This window comes from Bombina bombina, chromosome 2 (genome assembly GCF_027579735.1).
Source record: "Bombina bombina isolate aBomBom1 chromosome 2, aBomBom1.pri, whole genome shotgun sequence".
Taxonomy (NCBI): Eukaryota; Metazoa; Chordata; class Amphibia; order Anura; family Bombinatoridae; genus Bombina; species Bombina bombina.
In genome coordinates, this window is record NC_069500.1 from 1229646826 (window position 1) to 1229667526 (window position 20701).

At 37.1% G+C, this 20701-nt stretch overlaps 1 protein-coding gene across 2 annotated transcripts in view; it reads left to right on the forward strand.

Moving 5' to 3' along the window:
- Positions 1–20701, forward strand: part of NFXL1 (nuclear transcription factor, X-box binding like 1) — a 366986-nt gene that overhangs the window by 30781 nt on the left and 315504 nt on the right. For both annotated transcript variants that reach the window (XM_053703989.1, XM_053703990.1), the window contains exon 12: positions 6198–6288. In XM_053703989.1, the coding sequence (XP_053559964.1) occupies positions 6198–6288 (91 nt within the window). The remainder of the gene's footprint in view (positions 1–6197; positions 6289–20701) is intronic.

Here is a 20701-nt window from a genome sequence, read left to right on the forward strand (position 1 = left end):
TTTGCTGATATCACAGATAAATATGTTAAACAAAACAGGTCCCAGAACTGACCCCTGAGGAACACCACTAGTAACAGCCCCCTCTGCTGAATGAACTCCATTTACTAAGACACTTTGTTTTCTGTCCTTAAGCCAGCATTCCACCCAGTTCACAATTTTTTAATCTAGACCAAGGAGATACAGTTTGTGAATTAGTTTATTGCATGGGACGGTGTCAAATGTTTTGCTGAAATCTAGATATGCTACATCAACTGCTCCACCCTTGTCGAATACTTTTATTACATAATCAAAGAAGTCAATTAGATTAGTCCGACATGATCTCCCTGAAGTAAAACCATGCTGACTTTGGTCCTCTAAATTGTTTGTCTTTATGTAAGTCATAATTCTTTGTTTTAAGAAGCTTTCCATTAACTTCCCTACTACTGAAGTTAAACTAACTGGCCTGTAGTTACCAGATTCTTCTCTACTGCCCTTTTTATGAAGGGGTATTACATTTGCTATTCTCCAATCATCTGGGATAGCTCCTGTTAATAGTGACTGATTAAACAGATCAGTTAATGGAACAGTTAGCACTGATCGAAGTTCTTTTAAAACCCTTGGATGAATATTATCAGGACCCACTGCCTTTTTAAAATTTATTTTTGATAATGCTAACAAAACCTCATCCTCTGTAAAAAGATTACTGTTAAGCTTGTTTCTATTTTTGGTAGCATCCCTTAATGTAGACATTCTATCTTCACAATCCTTTGTGAAAACAGAACAGAAGTAATCATTGAGACAGTCTGCAATCTGTTTATCTCCTATTATTCTACCACCAACTGATTTCAATTTTACTATTCCTTCCTTATTTTTTTCTTCTTTCATTGATATATCTACAGAATGTTTTGTCCCCATGTTTTACTGACTGTGCTATCTTCTCTTCTGCATGAGCTTTAACCTTCCTAATTAACTGCTTAGTCTTTTTTTGTTGGAGTCTCCATATTTTCATATCATCATCTGCTTGTGTGTGTCTAATTTTTATAAGCTATCTTTTTTGTCTTTACAGCATGTGCTACTTCTTTGGAAAACCAAATTGTTTTCCGCTTTCTTTTACTTTTACAGACATGTCTAATACAGTGTGCGGTTGCATCTAAAATGGCACCTTTCACAAATTCCCACTGTTCTTGAACCCCTGTAATAAGAGTTTTCACTTTTAAATAGTTTTTTAGGTATTCTCCCATTAATGAAAAATCTGCCTTCCTAAAGTCTAAAACTTTTGTTTTAGTCTGGGTGCACAGTTCCTGCACATGAATACTAAACCAAACAGATTGATCACTGGATCCTAAGTTCTCACCTACAGACACATCTGAAACTGTATCACCGTTTGTATTAGATCTAATATAGCTTCCTTACGAGTTGGTTCCTTAACTAATTGCTTAAGTGAATCCCCTAGCAGAGATTCAAGAATATACCTGCTTCTAGCTGATCTAGCAGAAGGAATCTTCCAGTCTATTTCTGGCAAATTAAAGTCCCCCAGTACTATAACCTTACCCATCATGGTCATTTTGGTTATTTCTTCTAATAACAGATTGTCCAGTTTTTCATCCTGCAATGGAGGCCTATATACAACCCCTATTCTAAACACATTTTTATCTCCAATTTCCAAAGTCACCCAAATACGTTCCACCTCATCATTTGTTCCTACAATTTCAGTAACCTTTATATTTTCATTTACATACAGAGCAACTCCTCCACTTTTCTTTCCTACTCTGTTCTTTTTAAATAACCTGTATCCAGGTATGACTATGTCCCAGTCATGCAAATCATTGTACCATGTTTCTGTTATAGCTACTAAATCCAAGTTGTCCCTAGTCTTTTTATTGAAATTAGTTCAGGTAATTTATTTCCTAAGCTGCGAGCATTTGTGCTCATGGCACAAATAATTTTTCTACTAGAAATTCTAGAGTGCAACCCAATGTGCAAAAAGCCTATGTCTAGTGAAGTTAACACGGGAGCAGAAAATAGTGCTCCACTCGTAATCTAGCCCCTAGTATGGTATTAAATAGGTATCTACCATATGTTAAAAATATACAGGCATAAATGTAACATAAATATTGCAATAATCTTTGTATTTTTTTTAAAGGTGCATTTTTATTTTTTTTCATTTGTCATGAATCCTATATAATAAAAGGCCAAGTGTATTTGTCCGAAGCTGTCATGTGCAGTAGAGACTGCACGCGAGGACAAACACACTTGGCCTACTTCACCTGGCGTGACGTGGGCCGGACCGGGCGTGGCGTGGGCGGGGCCGGATTCACCGTGAGAGATAGAGAGCTCTAAAGAGGGGGGATAGAGAGAGCAGAAGAGGGGGGATAAAGAGAGGGGGGAGAGACAGCAAAAGAGATGGGGGAGACAGCAAAAGAGATGGGGGAGACAGCAAAAGAGAGGGGGGAGAGAGCAAAAGAGGGGCATAGAGAGAGCAAAAGAGGGGGGGAGAGAGAGACCAAAAGAGAGGGAGAGAGAACACAAGGGGAGAGAGAGCACAAAAGAGGAAGAGAGAGAGCACAAAAGAGAGGGGGGAGAGAGAGCGCAAAAAGAGAAGGGGGAGAGAGAGCGCAAAAGAGTGTGGAGAGAGCGCAAAAGAGAAGGGGGGGAGAGAGCGCAAAGAAGGGGAGGGAGAGAGAGAGAGCGAGCAAAAGAGGGGAGAGAGAGCAAAAGAGGGGGGAGAGAGCAGAAGAGGGGCGGGGAAGAGAGAGCGCAAAACAGAGGGGGGATAGAGAGGGAGCAAGGGTTGGAACCGCGGTACTTAAAAAAAAATTGGCCCGTGTACACGGGCTTTAGGACTAGTTGGATTATAAATGACCAATGAAAGAAAACCTTTGCCATATCTCATATTAGGGACTGCTTATATCAGTGTATATATATGTCGTCTTATTGCACATTCTTCAATACCGTATATATTATACTATAGTTCCTACATGTACCAAGCTACTCAAGTGCTAAAATGAACCAGTCTCAGAGGAAAGGAGCTGTTGCTCGGCTTCATATCTACATGGATAGTCAAATGGGAAGAGGTGGTTGAGCCGCGTGGAATCTCAGAAAAGTGTTTCAGTGTAATGTAATTTTGATTAATAACTTTTTAGCTTAGCAAAAACTCGTTTTTAATTTGACATTTTTTTTAACCATATGCACATAATTGTATCCCCTATAACCTGTAATATTTCTGGAATTCATGACACCCAAGTTAATTTACTACCTTTAGTTTGCCAAAACCACAACATTGAGAGATTTTTTTCTAAACACTGTAAGGAAAATTAATCAAGTTGCAGGTGGACAAAGTTTTTAAGCCGATAACCTTTCTGCCCGCAACTGCCAATTGTGATGCAGCATCGTTTGGTAATATTTGAGATTGCCTCAGGGCCTGTTAATTATCCTGAACGAGCAACTCAATACATTTCCCCCTGTGTATCATCTAATTACCTGCAGTTTATTTAGTCGTCGTCCCTGTTTGTTCACAGGGGGTTGGCCACATATTTCTAACATTATACACTGATAACTTTCATATCGCGTCACATCTTGCCTGGCTGTACATTATCTGATGTCAGCTAACATATTTTTACATTGAAAAGAGTTCTCTTATAAAATGCTTTCAAATAAAGTGATAGCATGTGCTGAGCAGTGTTTTATTGATTTTCAAGATGTTTTTTTTTTACATATGGCTACTGTGTTTTTTTCCTCTTTAATAAAGCTGCTCAAACACTTACCTTATACAGAGTGTATGGTCTGCATTATCATTTCCATGATCGGTTTTGAAGTTGCTAGACTCCTATAGTGGACATACTCTAGACTTACAAATCATTATGCTACATTGCCACCTGATGAGGTGTTTACTAAAATGTTACCGTTTGTTCCATTTCCGCTTCAATGCTTTACATGCAATAAAATTCTGAATGTGCTGTTTCCATTATTTCAGTGCAGGGCAATATTAACTTTTTAAGGGATTACATTCCTAGATGGCAAAAAAGTTTTTTTTTTATGTTTTAACTATTTTATGGAAGTTTGTGTGGTTTATAAATTCACAAAAAAAATGTATGTTTAGTATGAGTTTTTTTTATTTTTTTATTATTCTACGTTATTGAATCCTACAGTGACCCAGCACTGTTACAAAATAGGTAGGACAGGACTATTAAGATTTATACAAAAAGGCTTAGTTTATAATTATAATTTATAATATAGATTGCATGTTTGGTGTCATAATTTGAGTTTTATTAGCTGTTTAGAATCCTGTAGTTAGTATCATATGATACATATATTGCATATATAGTAGTGATATAAAAATACACATAGGGAAATCTCTTCTAGAAGATTAAAAATAAAAAGTGCTACATTTTAATTAAGCCGCTGTCTAGGACAGAACTGTTAAATGGCGATTAGCCTATTTTTAAAAAACGAAATCTAGGTGCCCAAAAATAACAATAAACACTTAGTTGCTGGCAGGGTTAATGATGTCAGCTAAAGGCATTTTTTACATTGCAGCTCAATCCCATAGATATCTGCTGCAATTATGTTGTCCTAATGTATTTTAATTATCTTCCAAAACTAGGCAAAATGTCTGTTTATTTTTCCATAAGGGTCTGCAGCTTTTTAAAATGTTAAATGATTATACAGATACCAGAGCAGTCTGTATATTATGTGATCCACTAGCCCTACCTGTCTTCCCTATTATACTTCACCAAACCTCTAACTGCTCTGAACACTAGTAGTAATAATTCCACTGGATCTCATAACCTCTATTTACACTGCCACATCAATCATAATTCACCCTTTAAGAACCAATCACCTTGGCCTTGTTAACCTATATATACCCTAACTGCACTGGAACACCTATCTCCTATTAACCCAATACTCAACCACTGTTATCCATAACCACACTGGTTACCCATTTAATACTATTAACACCACCTCCTTTAACAACATTTAACCCTAACTGCACCTTTTGTTAAAGCCGGTACACATTTAATGACCAGAGCAGACCACCTATCGGCTATTAACACTGACCTTAACAACTCGTTTGTAAATGGCGTATCACTATTTCTTTGCCCTTGGCAAGTGTTGGGGTTCTTATGGGGTTTTAGTATGGGATTAGTGCAGTTGGTGAGGGCAGTAGTATAGGGATAATTGCAGTAGGTAGAGAAAACCTGTAACTTTATAATAATGTAGAATACAAGCAGGGTAAAAAAATTATACCACAGATTGGTGCACTCTCCTTATAGAATTACTGAAACAATTAGCAGGGAAGAGGGGAGACGTAAGGAATTATTTGCACTAAATTCTTCTATAAAAATGACAGCATACCACACACTTTTTTACTTTTACTGAGAGTGACCTTGTTTGTGTTTTGGTATTTTCTTTAACCTGTTTTTTTTTTAAATAGTTCCTGAAGCTTTTTCTGTACTTTACAATATTAATTATTAGGTGTCAAGGCTATATAGTGTTTAGAGCAGTAGTTGATCTGGATGATTTGTGGTTAACTGTGTTAGGGAGATTTCATATATTATAGGATTGATAGCAGCAGAAGGTTGGAGCAATTGGGGGTTAATTGCAGTGGGTGTTCAAAATGTATAAGGTTTATAATTGTAACATGTTTGGGGGTAAAGGGTTAATTAGCGCTGCAGAATCTGTTGGAGCGCTACAAATAACTGGTTATAATAATAATAATAATTGCAGTGTTTTAGCTGTAGTAAATTTGGACAGTGAACTATAGTGGTAGTCTGGTCTGTATGATGATTTCAGCAAAACTAAAACATACCTGCTAATGGTAGATAACAGTATAATAGGACCCTTTACTGCCATCTTGGGGTTCTGATTAAATTCACTTAATATTTATGATGTGATCAGAAGACTTTTCTGGTATTACTGACATATGAAACAGTTACTTATAGTATATCATATTTATATTTAATACAGCACATAATGTTCTCAGTGGGTTGGATTATGTAAGCTTTGTATCTGAAGCTAATATGTTATCTTCCGTAAACAAAACTCATATTACAAGTGAACAAAGAAAGTGGACATGTTCAATGTAATGTTGGTTCTTTTGAACTATACTATTTATCTGGATATATATTATACTGTTTCCAGCACAACAGTGTTTGCTAGAAATGATAAGATTCTGAAGAGCTATTTGCAAATCCTTCTTTTTTTTTTTCTTCTTCTAGTGCTGTCCCGGAAATTGCCCAACTTGTGATCAACAGTGCGGTCGTAGCTTAGGCTGTCGGAATCACAAGTGTCCCTCAGTGTGTCACCGAGGTGAGTTAGTAATCTGGTAGTTAAGATTCTCCTTTTCCACAAATTTGAAATTCTGATTAATTCATAATAAGGAATAAAATGGATATCTAGGTTTAGTTCATCATTTCCTTTTTCAAAACAAAAATGCACATCTTTTGCATGATAAATGTTTAAAATCATTATTATTATCGGTTATTTGTAGAGCGCCAACAGATTCCGCAGCGCTAGAAACATCTGCAGATTCTGCTCAGCGCCTTGTTTGTTTTTGTAACCTGCACAACGATGCTTAGAATTAATACAATATTATTTTATTTGCAAGTGATTTATTTTTTCCATGTTTTATTATTAAATCTTCCTATACTTGGTGGCGCACCGTGTAGCTGTTGAATAAACATACATAAACAAAACATGAATTTGTGTAAAGGCCAAACTGTAATATTAATAATATATTCATTTTTAAAATTCTTTAACCAATACCGCATCTAAAATATGATTGAATTTATTTATAACCCTGTCATGTATTTGTTTGCCACTTTGTATCTTAATCATTTGAAAGGTTACCATGAGCACTGATCTTCTTTATTAGGTTTTGTGGAGTATTTTGGCTTTGATTTGTATTTCATAAAAGGTAAACAAATAGATCAAATAGAAATGTCATAACACAATGCCAGTCCTCTTCCAAAGCCTAGATTATTGTCTGGTGTTTAGTTGGACATTCTACATTTCTTTTTTTGGTTCATTTAATTTACTTAAAGAACACATTTTACACTTAATTTGTTAAAACCGACATTATAGGGATATAAAACCCAAATGTTTTTTATTTCTTGATTTAGATAGAGCATGCAATTTTAAGCAACATTCTAAATGCATCCACCAATCAGCAAGCACTAGTGTGCTGAACCAAAATTGGGCCGGTCTTGTAAGCTTCCTTTCCTGCTTTTTCAAATAAAGATAGCAAGAGAACAAAGAAAAATTGATAATAGGAGTAAATTAGAAAGTTGCTTAAAATTGCATCCTCTATCTGAAAGAAAACATTTGGCTTCAGTTTGCCTTTAAGTGAAGCTTAAATGCACACAAATAGATCTCCATTTTCCAATACACATAATTGATATAGTGCTTCACATAAAGGTTGTCACTGTTTTGTGGATGCTTAGATTATATGTACAGTTGTAAGAAAAATTTGTGAACCCTTTTGAATTACCTGAATTTCTGCATTGATTACTCATAAAATGTGGTCTGATCATCAGCTAAGTCACAAATATAGACAAACATAATTTGACTAAACTAGTAACACACAAACAGTTGTGCTTTTTACATTTTATTGAAGATAGTGAGTAAATAAATGCACACAAAGCCTGGTTACAGACAAATCTCGAAAATGATTAAAGGACAGGACACCTGTGCAACTCTTAATTCCAATCTCATATCCTTAATAGAAATACCTGAGTCTAAATAGCTTTTGGGGAAGTTGTTAACACAGTTTCACTTATTTTTTTCTAGCCTGCACTGTGAATGATTATTCAATGTCCTCAATAAAAATGTAAAAAGTACAACTTTTTGTTAGTGGTGCTCTGAAACCGAAAATTTAGGAAGCACCTGGCCAAAAACCGAAACTGACCTTTTTAAAAAAAAAAAAAAAAAAAAAAAATTCTTGGTATAATTGTATTATATTAGACTTTTTAATTAATGTCATGAAATTAAATGAATATGAATTGAAAAAATACAAGCAAATAAAATAAAATAACCAGACTTTTATGGAAAGTGTGTCTCGCAGGTACAAACCTTCACAGCGACTGTCAGCTGTCTTATGGTTGCTGCAATGTTTTAGACCGTTTTAAACAGTTTAGACCAACTTTCAGAATGCACATATTAGCAGGATGCTTGACATCATGTACTTGCTTGTAATTTAACCGGACCCCAGGCTTATCTGAGGCAGACCACCGCTGCCAACATACTATAATAGTATTAGCAGCTGCCTGCTTTGGACCTTGCTTGCTATGCTCAGACATCTACTGGACTCATCCTCCTTGTGCCAATGCTGCTGTTTTGTCCATTGTCTAGTCTAAGGCTTCTCTCTTGCCTGTATTTATGAGGTTACCATAGACATATCATTTAGCTTCATCAATAAATCATTTATAGCTTTTTTTTCTGATTTTCCGCTCATCTCTGGCCACCATGATTTAAAAAAACTCCATTGTGACACAGCCCTAGGTCACCAGATTTTCACCATCAAACTTGTGATCTGCCTCTGAGAAGCCTGGGGTCTGGTTAAATTAATAGCAAGTACATGATGTCATGCATCCTGCTAATATGTGCATTCTGAAAGTTTGATAATTAAAAATAAATTGGAAAGTTGTTTAAAATTGCATGCCCTGGCATGCCCTGATGCTCTGTTCCGGGGGAGGAGACTGAGTGCAGGACACACTGCGAGCACGCTCTCTCTAGATCTCCACTTTAGCCACTGGCGGTAATTTTCGCGCTCAAACCCTTGTCCAGGGAGGCTACCTATCCAAGGGCAACTGGATCCCGGATCCATAGCGGTGCTTCCACAGGGCACCGCATCTCTTATTGCTTGGCCGTTACCATCATAACCCCAGTCCTCTGCGGACATTAAACAGCAAGTACCGGCTGCTCTCCCTCACCCCTCCCACCGGTGTTGCGTGAGGAGGTGAACGGGATATTGCCTTGCAGCTGGTTGCCTAAGGACTTGGGATTCCTGGAGCCAACCTAAAGAACTCACATTCCTCAAGAAGACACCTGGTCTATCAGCGGCTCAACACACCAATAAAGTGCTGTTCCAACCATTGCCTAATCTTACCGGGTTCCTTCCTGGGCCTGGACGGGACGAAGATTTGCCGCTGCTTTCCGTCCTGTGCCTGGAGAGGTGCACCTGGACCATCAGGGCGCTGACCGGTGACGTAGCTGGGTCGGCGCCGCGCTGCTCATTGGCGTGGTGCGGAAGCGACTGCTGCCTTGTGTTTCCACACACCGATGCTGCTGGTGGATTATTGGCAGCCTCCATCTACAGGTGTCGCTCAGTCATCCTGGGCTGGGAAGTAACTCGGCACTTGAACCACCGAAGAAGGAAGGAAGATATCTCAATGCTGGCTTGATCTGCCTGCCTGGTCGCTGAACGTACAGGATCTGCCAATTCCATTGCACCAAACTGCATGGTATAAGGTACTCTCTTTCTGTTGAGGTGCACACTACATAACTGCTGAATTTTGTCTGTGCACTAGATAAAGAAGTCATCTAACAGAAAGAAATCGCAAAACCCAAAGGGAAGTTTTTTTACTCTGAAAGTCACGGCAGCATAAAAGTAAAAGCACACTTTCCTATCCATTTAAATCCCCATACTTGGACAAGGAAATTAGGTGGACTAAAGTGTGATTTATTTTGCTTTTTTGCCAAGCTGCACAAGTTATTAAACTTCTCCAGTGTCTTGGCTGCATGACTTTCCCTCCTTCTCACTATAAGCTGCCTCAATAAAAAGACTGAACTATCAGAAGAACGTTTTTGATTTCAGTATACTGTCTTACAGACTAACTTTGTCCCAAATATCCCACTGTGTCCACGTTCTATCATATTTCTAACAACATACCTGTTTTGCTTTGTCATTTAAACTTAAATGTGTTGGTATATGCTACAATTTCATTCTACTTTAATCCTCAGCCAATTTTACAGTATCCTCTTTTAGAAAAACTTAGTGTGCTAGGGTCACCTTAGGATTACTAGTAAAATTGGTCCATAGAATATATTATTTTTGCCTATGAATAAATGTTCTACATGCCTTGATTGCAGAGACCCATAAACCTGGGCATAGTTATACGCCCTGCTACTCCGCTGGTAATAATTAAAAAACAGCATATATGTTATAAAAGTTTTATTCCCATCTACTGTATAGTATTGCTGTGCCTGATCTTTTAGTAGGGTGCTTGACAAAATAAGCTATAAAAAGAACCTTTGTATTTTTGAAAATTGAACTAAGGCATAATTATGTCTAGTTGAATAGGGATCTTGTTTTTTTTTTTTTTTTTTTTTTTTTTGTCTCTTTTTTAATACTACTAATGTTAATAGATTGATGTTAGATAAGGTTCTAAAAATAACTGGTAGGAGCTAAGTATTCTGAGACACTACTAAAGAAATAAAAACTTACTATTGATACCATATTATAGAAAGTAGGGCAATACAATAGTCTAGGAGTTTAACTAACTTTGTCTGACCATTCGCTGTTGTAAGGGGGAAAGAAGGAATAACACCCTACTGGAATTCTCATCACTTTTATAATCACTACTCACACAATTCCTTTTTCTTTTCCTAAATTTAATTAGGAACACTTTTTCACTTTTCCCTTGTCACTCCTCCCCCTTTTTTTTTTTTTTTTTTTCTTTCCTCCCCCATAAGCACCGATTATCACTCACTACTAAGATTAAATCCTTAGTTGTGTCATTCACTACTTCACATCACACTCCCACTTGATTCACTCCCCCTTCCCCCCCTTTTTTTTTTTTTTTTTTTCTCTCAACTTCCCCTTCACTACTTATTATAAACCTTCACAAAGCACCCCCTAAAACACATGGATAAGTATTTTCACAATTACCCGAAAAATTCCCCCCCAACAATGGCAGGAAGACAAAGGGACAAAAAAAATAAAGCAAGCTATGAAACTTCAATTGAAGTACAGACACCTTGCACAAATCCATCCGTAGGCGAGTCATTAGACATCCAAAGTATTGTAAGTAAAATCTCTGATGCTTTAGCCCCTAAATTTGAGGCCTTAAGAATAGAGATTAAGCAAGATATAGCATCTTTGACAAATGAAGTGAAACAATTCTCGCATAGACTCTCCGAAGCGGAGCAAAGGATCTCAGACCTAGAGGACACCAATATGACGTACAAAAATAATCTTGAGGTCTTAAATTTAACAGTCTCTAAAATGCAAAGTAAATTAGAAGACCTAGAAAACAGATCCAGAAGGAATAATCTGAGAATCATTGGAGTCCCCGAGGAAAAACAATTTGAGAATCTAGACAAATTCCTCACAGAGACACTACCTAATTTACTGCAATTTCCAGACTCTTTTCCAAAGATTGTAATTGAAAGGGCCCATAGGATAGGTACACCTTTATTAAGTAAAGACAACCCGAGACCAAGGCCCATAATTGCTAAAGTTTTGAACTTTCAGCATAAAGTGGCAATCTTCCAAGCTTTTCGTAAGCATCAACCTATTTTATTAGGCGATGCAAAAATTCTTATCTTTCAAGACTACTCAGTAGAAGTAGCATCCAAAAGAAGGGAGATTGCCCCAATATGCTCGAGGTTCATAAACCAAGGCATACGAGCAACCCTACTATACCCAGCAAAACTAAAAATACAAAGGGAGGGAATTACCTCTTATTTTGACTCGCCACAGGATGCAGCTAAATTCTTTGAGGAGATATTCCCCTCTGGGAAAGGCTAGGAAATAAGTTCTACAAGTCAGGTAGGACGGATACTATAAGTATCATACAATGACTAGAATAACACAAAAAATAGAGCAAAGGGGAAGCTGGGTCAAACTTCCCCTAGCAGGTTGTTTGGATAGGGATAATGTTTTATGTTTAAGTGTGATCTTGTGTTTTTTTTTCTTTTTTTTTTTTTTTTTCTTTCTTTTTCTCCTTCCCTTCCTCCCATATTATTTTTCTACTTTTAAACCCATATGGCTATGGATAATAAATTCAAATTAATTTCCTGGAATATAGGAGGCCTCACCTCCCCCATTAAACGAAAGGCAATATTAACTTTTTTGAGGAAGAATTATGCTGACTTGGCCTTCCTCCAAGAAACTCACTTAAAAGCCGAAGAAGTGTTTAAATTAAAAGCCTCGTGGGTAAAAGAAGTTATATTCTCTCCCTCTACCAATAGAAAAAGCGGGGTGGCTATCCTCCTGGGAAAAAAATTATGCTATGAGATTATACAGGTAGATACGGATCAAGAAGGAAGGTACATTATTGCAAAGTTGAAAATTAACAAAATCCTTTATACATTCTGCAATGTTTATGCCCCAAACGTTTTTAATTCGTCCTTTTGGGACGTTCTTCAAAACAGGCTTATGTTATGTGCAGCAGGATACCTAGTCATTGGTGGCGACTTTAATATGGCCCCAAAGTATCCATTGGACAGACTTAGGCAAAGCTCCCACATTATAAAAACCAAAAGAGACAATCTTGAAATAAAGCTGTTCAACAAAATCTCACATAATTTGAGGGTCACTGACATCTGGAGATTGAAAAATCCAGAGGCCAGAGACTTTACTTGTCACTCAAGGGCTCATAAATCGCTATCACGCATAGATCTGTTTTTGCTAGATGACAGGCTTGTTAATTCCAATATAACGGCAGAAATCTTTCCCATCACTATTTCGGACCATGCGCCCATCTCTTTATATTTTCTGCCAAGTCCTAATCCTCCAAGGAATATGGGCTTTCGGTTTCCCCGGCATCTAGCTACAGATAACAAGTTTAAAAATTGGCTTATAGCTAAATATCGTGATTTCATACTTCTTAATCATGAGCATATCACTAAACCTGCTATTTTCTGGGAGACAGCGAAGGCGGTCTTGCGAGGTGAGATCCTAGCGTACAACATAGCAAGAACAAAGAAACTCAAGGTAAGAGAAATAGAAGTAATGAAATCAGTTATAAATACTTATAATCATTATATTCTACGGAAAACACCGGAGAACTGGTCGAAGTACACAACTGCTTTACGAGAAAGAGATGCACTCCTCCTTTATCAATCATCTCAGAGAGACCTAAAGATGCAGGCAAAACTGTATCGTTTTGGGAGTAAAACTGGGAAGCTCCTGGCGAATCTGGTTAAGCACGATAGGGCCCCTTCACTAATTAGTTCACTACGTCATGAAGGCAATACCTATAAAACAGCTGAAGAAATTCTCGACATCTTCACTGAATACTTTAAATCTATATATGCACATAAGACCTCTGACCTTAAACAAAGGGAGGAATTCTGGGAGAAAATCCAATACCCAAGGTTAACCTCCCAAATGTTGGATCAGATCTGCGCCCCAATAACTGAGTCTGAAGTCTCTGCTTCAATAAAGAAACTCTCTCTTAATAAAACCCCGGGACCAGATGCTCTTCCAAATGAGTTCTACAAGATCCTAATGCCCGAAATAATACCTCATCTAACGTCACTATTTAATGATCTCTACATTAAAGGCAACACCCCCTCCCCTGACTTTGTGGCTTCATTCACCTCCCTTATTCTTAAACAGGGTAAAGACCCAGCTGAAAAAGAGTCTTATAGACCAATTGCCCTTCTTAACACCGACTATAAACTTTTGTCATCAATACTTGCACATAGGCTTCAATCTCATTTGCCCAGCATTATTCACGTGGATCAAGCTGGTTTCTTAAAGAAACGTAATTCCTCAGCTAAAATAAGGGAGGTGTTCCTTGTTGTAGATTATTTTAAATCAGGCGAGGGCCAGCGAGAGGGGGCTAGAGAGGGCACTCCTGACCTGGCAATTATATCAATAGATGCAGGCAAGGCATTCGACTCGGTCTACCACGACCATATAGCCTTTACTTTACAACAATTTGGTTTGACAGGTCACTTTTTGACTTTTTTTAATAATTTATACAAGAACGCTTATACGAGAATAATAGTGAATGGGTCTCCTACGCAGGCCATAAAACTAGAAAAAGGCACGAGGCAGGGCTGCCCTCTCTCGCCGCTTTTGTTCGATCTAGCTATTGAGCCTCTTGCTAATCAGGTTCGCCAGCAGATCGAAGGGATCAAGATTAGAAGAAAAACCTTGCAAATTGCACTTTATGCTGATGATGTGTTAATATATATGTCAAACACACAAAGTAATATTCCCAAACTTCTTTGGATAATTGAAAAATTCGGATCTTTCTCAGGCTATTCCGTCAATTCTGCAAAATCAGAACTCCTTTGGATTAAACAACCTAAAAAATTACCTATATCTATTCCTTTCAAAATTGTTCAGGACTCCTTTAAATATTTAGGTATTTGGATCTCGGACAATCCTCACAATTGGTATTCATTGAATATACTCCCGGTGTTGGCTAGTGTTAAAGAAGTGTTAAAAAACTGGCAGAATCTTCCACTGTCAATGTCGGGTCGTATAGCTTTGTACAAAATGTCCCTTCTCCCTAAAATTCTCTATGTTCTCCAGAATACTCCCTTACTTCTTAAAACAAAAGACATCATTGCATTCAATACTGCTTTACGAGTATTCATTTGGCAGAAGAGAAAACCGAGAATTTCATTAACTAAACTAACCCTACCGAGAGAGTACGGAGGACTGTCTCTTCCTGATCTCCGTCTCTATAATCAAGTATTCCTGGCACGAATTACGGCAGATTGGTTTACTAACAGTAATTACATTACTAACGGGGATTTAGAGAGTAATATGATTCACCCCTACTCATTGGTAGGATTGACTCATTGCAACAGCAGCACGATTCCTACTGGAATAAAAAAGATGAGCTCCATTTATAATTCAATTTCCATTTGGAGAAGGATAGGATTGGCTCTTCATATAAATATTGAAGCCTCAAAACATCTCCCTATATTAAATAATCCTCAGTTTGTAGCAGGTATCCAGTCAGCTGTATTCTCCAAATGGGCATTACTTGGACTGGTAAGACTGGAACAGGTATTGGACTTTGAGAGGAAATGTATCAAGTCCTTTGACTCTCTCAAGCAGGAGTTCGCTATTTCTAACCACGATTTCTTTGCATATTTGCAAGTGAGACATTTTGCTCTTAAGCAGGTCACTGACTATGGCTGGGAGTGGTCTATGGGAGATTTAGAAAAATGGTTGATAATATTTAAGAGTGGGCTTACATCAATTTCATACATTTATCAAACTCTAACAGCTCTTAAAGGCCCTGGTGTTTTGGAGAAACTCTACCTTAAGTGGTCCTCCCTGCTTCAGCAGGACTCTTTGGATCCAGACCTTCTCACTTTCTCGATTCAGGAAACCTGTAGGGTTACTCTTTCGGCTACGTGGAGGGAGTCACATTTAAGACTTCTCCACATGACTTATTTCACTCCTAAGAAAGGCTTTAAATGTGGTAGCTTGGAGTTCAATAAGTGCCCCAAATGTTCATTTCCATCTGCTGACCTGCTGCACATGATCTGGGACTGCCCAAAAATTCATAGTTTTTGGATGAAGGTTCAATTTTGGCTTAATAGAATAGTCAAGGTACCTTCCTTCACATTCTCCCCCAGGAGGATAGTCTTCTTTTCCGAAACTCCTACCCTACCATATCAGATTAGTAAAAGCATAAGCATGGCCATCCTCGCGGTGAGATATTTGATTTTAAAGAAATGGAAGTTAAAAGCCACCCCGAGCTTAACCGAAGTCAAAAATTGCTTAAAAAAGCAGTGTATTATTGAACAACTGGATACTGACTTGCAAAAAGATCAAGACATAAAAAACTTTTTTTCCAAATGGTCACAATTTATCAAAGCCCTCCCTGCTAATGAGATTGAACATATTATTTACCCTTTTAAAGATAGCGAATTAGTGCTATTAGGAGTATGGTAAAATCCAAGCATCAGGGTCCCCGCTGGAAGCGAACATAATCTAACCTCCCCATGTTCCTCTTTCCCCCCCCCCCCCCTTTTTTTTTTTTTTTTTTCCTTTCTTTGTTTGTGTTGTGTTTGTCGTTGTCGTCTTGTGTGTTTCAACCCCAGGGCCGGAAGATCTTTTTGTCCCCTGGCGGTAGCTGTGGCCCGTTTTATCTAAGGATGAAACTCAATAGCACCACAGCTGTTTGTCTAAAAATCAGAAAAACTTTTTTGGTTTCCACTGAGGGGTTAATTGGTCGAGAACTGGTTGTAGGCTTAGGGTATAAGGTTAGGTTTGGTCAAAATTAGAGAGAGATCTATTTCGGCTTAAATATTCCTCCTTTTTTTTTTTTTTTTTTTTTTCTTCTTCCTTTTTTTTATTTTATTATTTTATTTAATTTTTTTTTTTTTTTTTTTTTTTTTTTTTTTTTTTTACATATGAAAGGTCATCATTATGTATATGTATAATCGCATCGAAAGTTGGAACAATGCCTTATACTTTATTTTTTTGGGTTGTTTTTTTTTTTTTTTTTTAATTATTCCTAATCCGAAAGAAAGAAAAGAATAAGGAATAATCCTGTGAGTTTTTCACTTCTCTTTTTGTGTTTGTGTATACTCCTCTATTATGTAAATATTGCCTTTATCCTCATCCTTTTTTTCTTTTTGTACCCCTAAATGGATTACCAATAAAAATTATATTAAAAAAAAAATAAAAAAAAAAATAAAAAAAAAATTGCATGCCCTATCTGAATCACTAAAGTTTAATTCTGTAATTGTGACTTAGATGAAGGTCGGACCACATTTTATAAATAATCAATGCAGAAATCCGGGAAATTCAAAGATTTCACAAACATTTTCTTTCAACTGTACATATGCCCTGTGCACATGAATCAAAACACTTCTTCTGCTCAGAGACACTGTGGCATTTATTCATCGGAGATGATGCAGATTTAATAATGAACAATATAATCTCTCTGAGCATCACAGGTGCAAGGGGCACATGATCATGCGCATGCACAGTAAAAAAAATATCACTGAAAGTCATAGTTTTTACCAAAGCATTTTTGCTAATCTATGTGTATTGCAATAAATAATATATTCAAAATACATTGCAGTTAATTAATTTAATTCTTAAGATAGCCTTCTGCATATCACAGGCATCCTTTACAGTCTCTGTTACCGGTAACTTGCCGCTCCAGTCAACTATTTTTAAGGCTAGTCTAAGGCAATGCAGTTTATGAATTCAGTCAGGAACTTACCTGGTCAACATTTTGAAAGAAGACATACAGAAGTTGACAATCTTGTAGCTAAGAACAAACTATGTCAGAACCTTGAATACAATAGACAAGACAGTCTTGTAGACTGAAACAGGAACCACTTGAAGGAAACCTGCTGAGGAAGACTAACCTACTTTATAGGCGTCTTCCTCAGGAAATACCTTATAATTTATATGGCACAATATGATGTCATGCCTTCCTGTTAGGCCAGGGGTGTCCAAACTTTGCTCTCCAGACGTTTTGGAACTACATTTCCCATGATGCTCAGCTAGATAAAATGCTGGCTGAGCATCATGGGAAATGTAGTTCCAAAACCTCTGGAGAGCAAAGTTTGGACACCCCTGTGTTAGGCAGTCCAAAGACTGCTGTAGATGGCAGTGTGGAACTTGCCATGGAAGTCAGCAGAAAAAAGTTGTTTACCAGACACAAGTTGCTTTATGGCTGTAAGCACCATCTTCTGTAAGTCTGAATTCAGCTGCTGATTTATAAAGGCCTACTGTTAAAATACAAAGCTGGAGTGTCATTGAGATTTCCATAAACCTGATCAAGATGGATGATTGGATGTTTTGTTTTTGACAATTACCATCCTGTTTACAAGTTTTCATGATTTGTAAAATGGTTCTATGCTTTTTACAAATGAAAAATACAATTTAATCAGTGGACTTTGATTTTTATACAAAAATGAAGCATTAATAGGTAAAGGAATTCAGATAGCTGTGACATTACAGCAAGTTTGTATTTATATGTAAACTAACAAATTTGCCCTGTGCGCCAATTAAATTTAAGGAATTGTTTTCCATCATTAGTGAAGGATTACTGAACTCCACAGGATTAAACTATTTGCGAATAATAGCAGAGTGGATTTGCAGAATTATGTAATGACCTTTCAGTTTTTCCTTTTATTTAGTCAGCAGTTGCTGGAACAACAATTAATTGGTGAAATTCAGTAGGCTTTGTACAAATAACATATTTCACTGATAACAGGAATTGTTCATATGTGTTTCCCACATGTAGACAGAAGATGTTCTGATTTAAAAGGCAGAGACAGATTTTGTAATTTATGTTCCTAAGTCATGCTTATATAGAGTTGATTCCTAGTGTAGGTTTGCATGATTAATGTGTGAAAGATTTATTATTACCCTTCTTTATGGGTTTGGCAAGATTTGTTTGAAATGTGTTTTCTTCTGATTGGAAACTTAAAGGGCCATAATACCCAAATGTTTAAACACTTTAAAGTGATGCAGATTAGCTGTAAAAAGCTGACTAGAAAATATCTCCTGAACATCTCTATGTAAAAAAAGAAAGATATTTTACCTCAAAAGTTCCTCAGTAGCCACCTCCCATTGTAAAGGATTTCTAAGCAGCATTTTAGTGTGTCTGTCCTGGGACATCTTAGGGAATGAGCATCGTGCACTCTCATATTATTTCACCAATCAGGTAAGGGAAGCTTACTATGAAATCTCATGAGAGATAAGTCAAATCTCATGAGATCACAGTAAGAGTTCATGACCTCAGCACTGCTGATGCTGATTGGCTGCTGTTCATTTCTTCATTTTTTTTTTTTTTTTTTACCTGCAGCTGGGAGCAGCTGAGTATAACTTTTTACACAGAACTTACTCTGCTGAGCTGAGGAGATTGTGAGGTAAAATATCTTATTTTTTTACATAGAGATGCTCAGGTGATATTTTCCTGTCAGCTTTTTACAGTTATACTGCATCAGTTTCAAGTGATTTAGCATATGAGTATTATGTCCCTTTAAGCAAGCATAAATATTAGTGAAGAAGCTCAAACCATTTTTATTTAGTAATACAGCTGAGTCTTCGATAACATCCAGTGTTGACTCCCCATAGTAATATCTCATCTTCCTCTGCCTCTCATTATAAAATGTTTTTGTTTGTTAGTTTGTCAAATACTGTTGCTGTGGTATTGGCCTCTGTCAATTATTCAGTGCTAGTAAAATTAATAGCAACATAGCTGCTATTAAACAACATAGATTCTAATTAATGCTATTAGATGCTATACAATTATGTGCTATGATTATTTACTTTTATTGTAATGAAATATTATATTGTGTTAAAATATTTTTTTATTAAATTACTCTTCATTGTTATGTGTTTAAAGGGACAGTCTACCATAGAATTGTTATTGTTTAGATAATCCCTTTTTCTTCTGTTAAGTGTGATCAGTCCACGGGTCATCATTACTTCTGGGATATTACTCCTCCCCAACAGGAAGTGCAAGAGGATTCACCCAGCAGAGCTGCATATAGCTCCTCCCCTCTACGTCACTCCCAGTCATTCTCTTGCACCCAACGACTAGATAGGATGTGTGAGAGGACTATGGTGATTATACTTAGTTTTATATCTTCAATCAAAAGTTTGTTATTTTAAAATAGCACCGGAGTGTGTTATTACCTCTCTGGCAGAGTTTGAAGAAGAATCTACCAGAGTTTTTGCTATGATTTTAGCCGGAGTAGTTAAGATCATATTGCTGTTTCTCGGCCATCTGAGGAGAGGTAAACTTCAGATCAGGGGACAGCGGGCAGATGAATCTGCATAGAGGTATGTAGCAGCTTTTATTTTCTGACAATGGAATTGATGAGAAAATCCTGCCATACCGATATAATGTCATGTATGTATACTTTACACTTCAGTATTCTGGGGAATGGTACTTCACTAGAATTACACTGTAAGAAGTACATAAAGCTGTTTAATAACTAGAAATTATGTTTAACGTTTTTGCTGGAATGTAAAATCGTTTTCATTTGCTGAGGTACTGAGTGAATAAATGTTTGGGCACTTTTTTTCCACTTGGCAGTTGCTTAATCTTTTTTCTGACAGTTTCTGTTCTCTCTCACTGCTGTGTGTGAGGGGGAGGGGCCGTTTTTTGGCACTTTTGCTACGCATCAGATATTTCAGTCAGCAGCTCATTGTATTTCCTGCATGATCCGGTTCATCTCTACAGAGCTCAGGGGTCTTCAAAACTTATTTTGAGGGAGGTAATTTCTCTCAGCAGAGCTGTGAGAATTATAGTTGACTGAGATAAAAAACGTTTATTCTGTAATTTGTTTCCTGCTTTCAGAATTTGTTATCTTTGCTAATGGGATTAAACCTTTGCTAAAGTTGTGTTGTTTACAGGGATTGAGGCTATAACTGTTTCAATTTATTAATTTTCAACTGTCATAGATCTTCTGTGCTTCTTAAAGGCACAGTACGTTTTTAATATTATTCTAATTGAATTGTATTCCAAGTTGCAAGTTTATTTGCTAGTGTGTTAAACATGTCTGATTGTGTCATTTGTTGCAATGCCAAAGTGGAGCCCAATAGAAATTTATGTACTAACTGTATTGATGCTACTTTAAATAAAAGTCAATCTGTACAAATTGAACAAATTTCACCAAACAACGAGGGGAGAGTTATGCCGACTAACTCGCCTCACGTGTCAGTACCTGCATCTCCCGATCGGGAGGTGCGTGATATTGTAGCGCCGAGTACATCTGGGCGGCCATTACAAATCACATTACAGGATATGGCTACTGTTATGACTGAAGT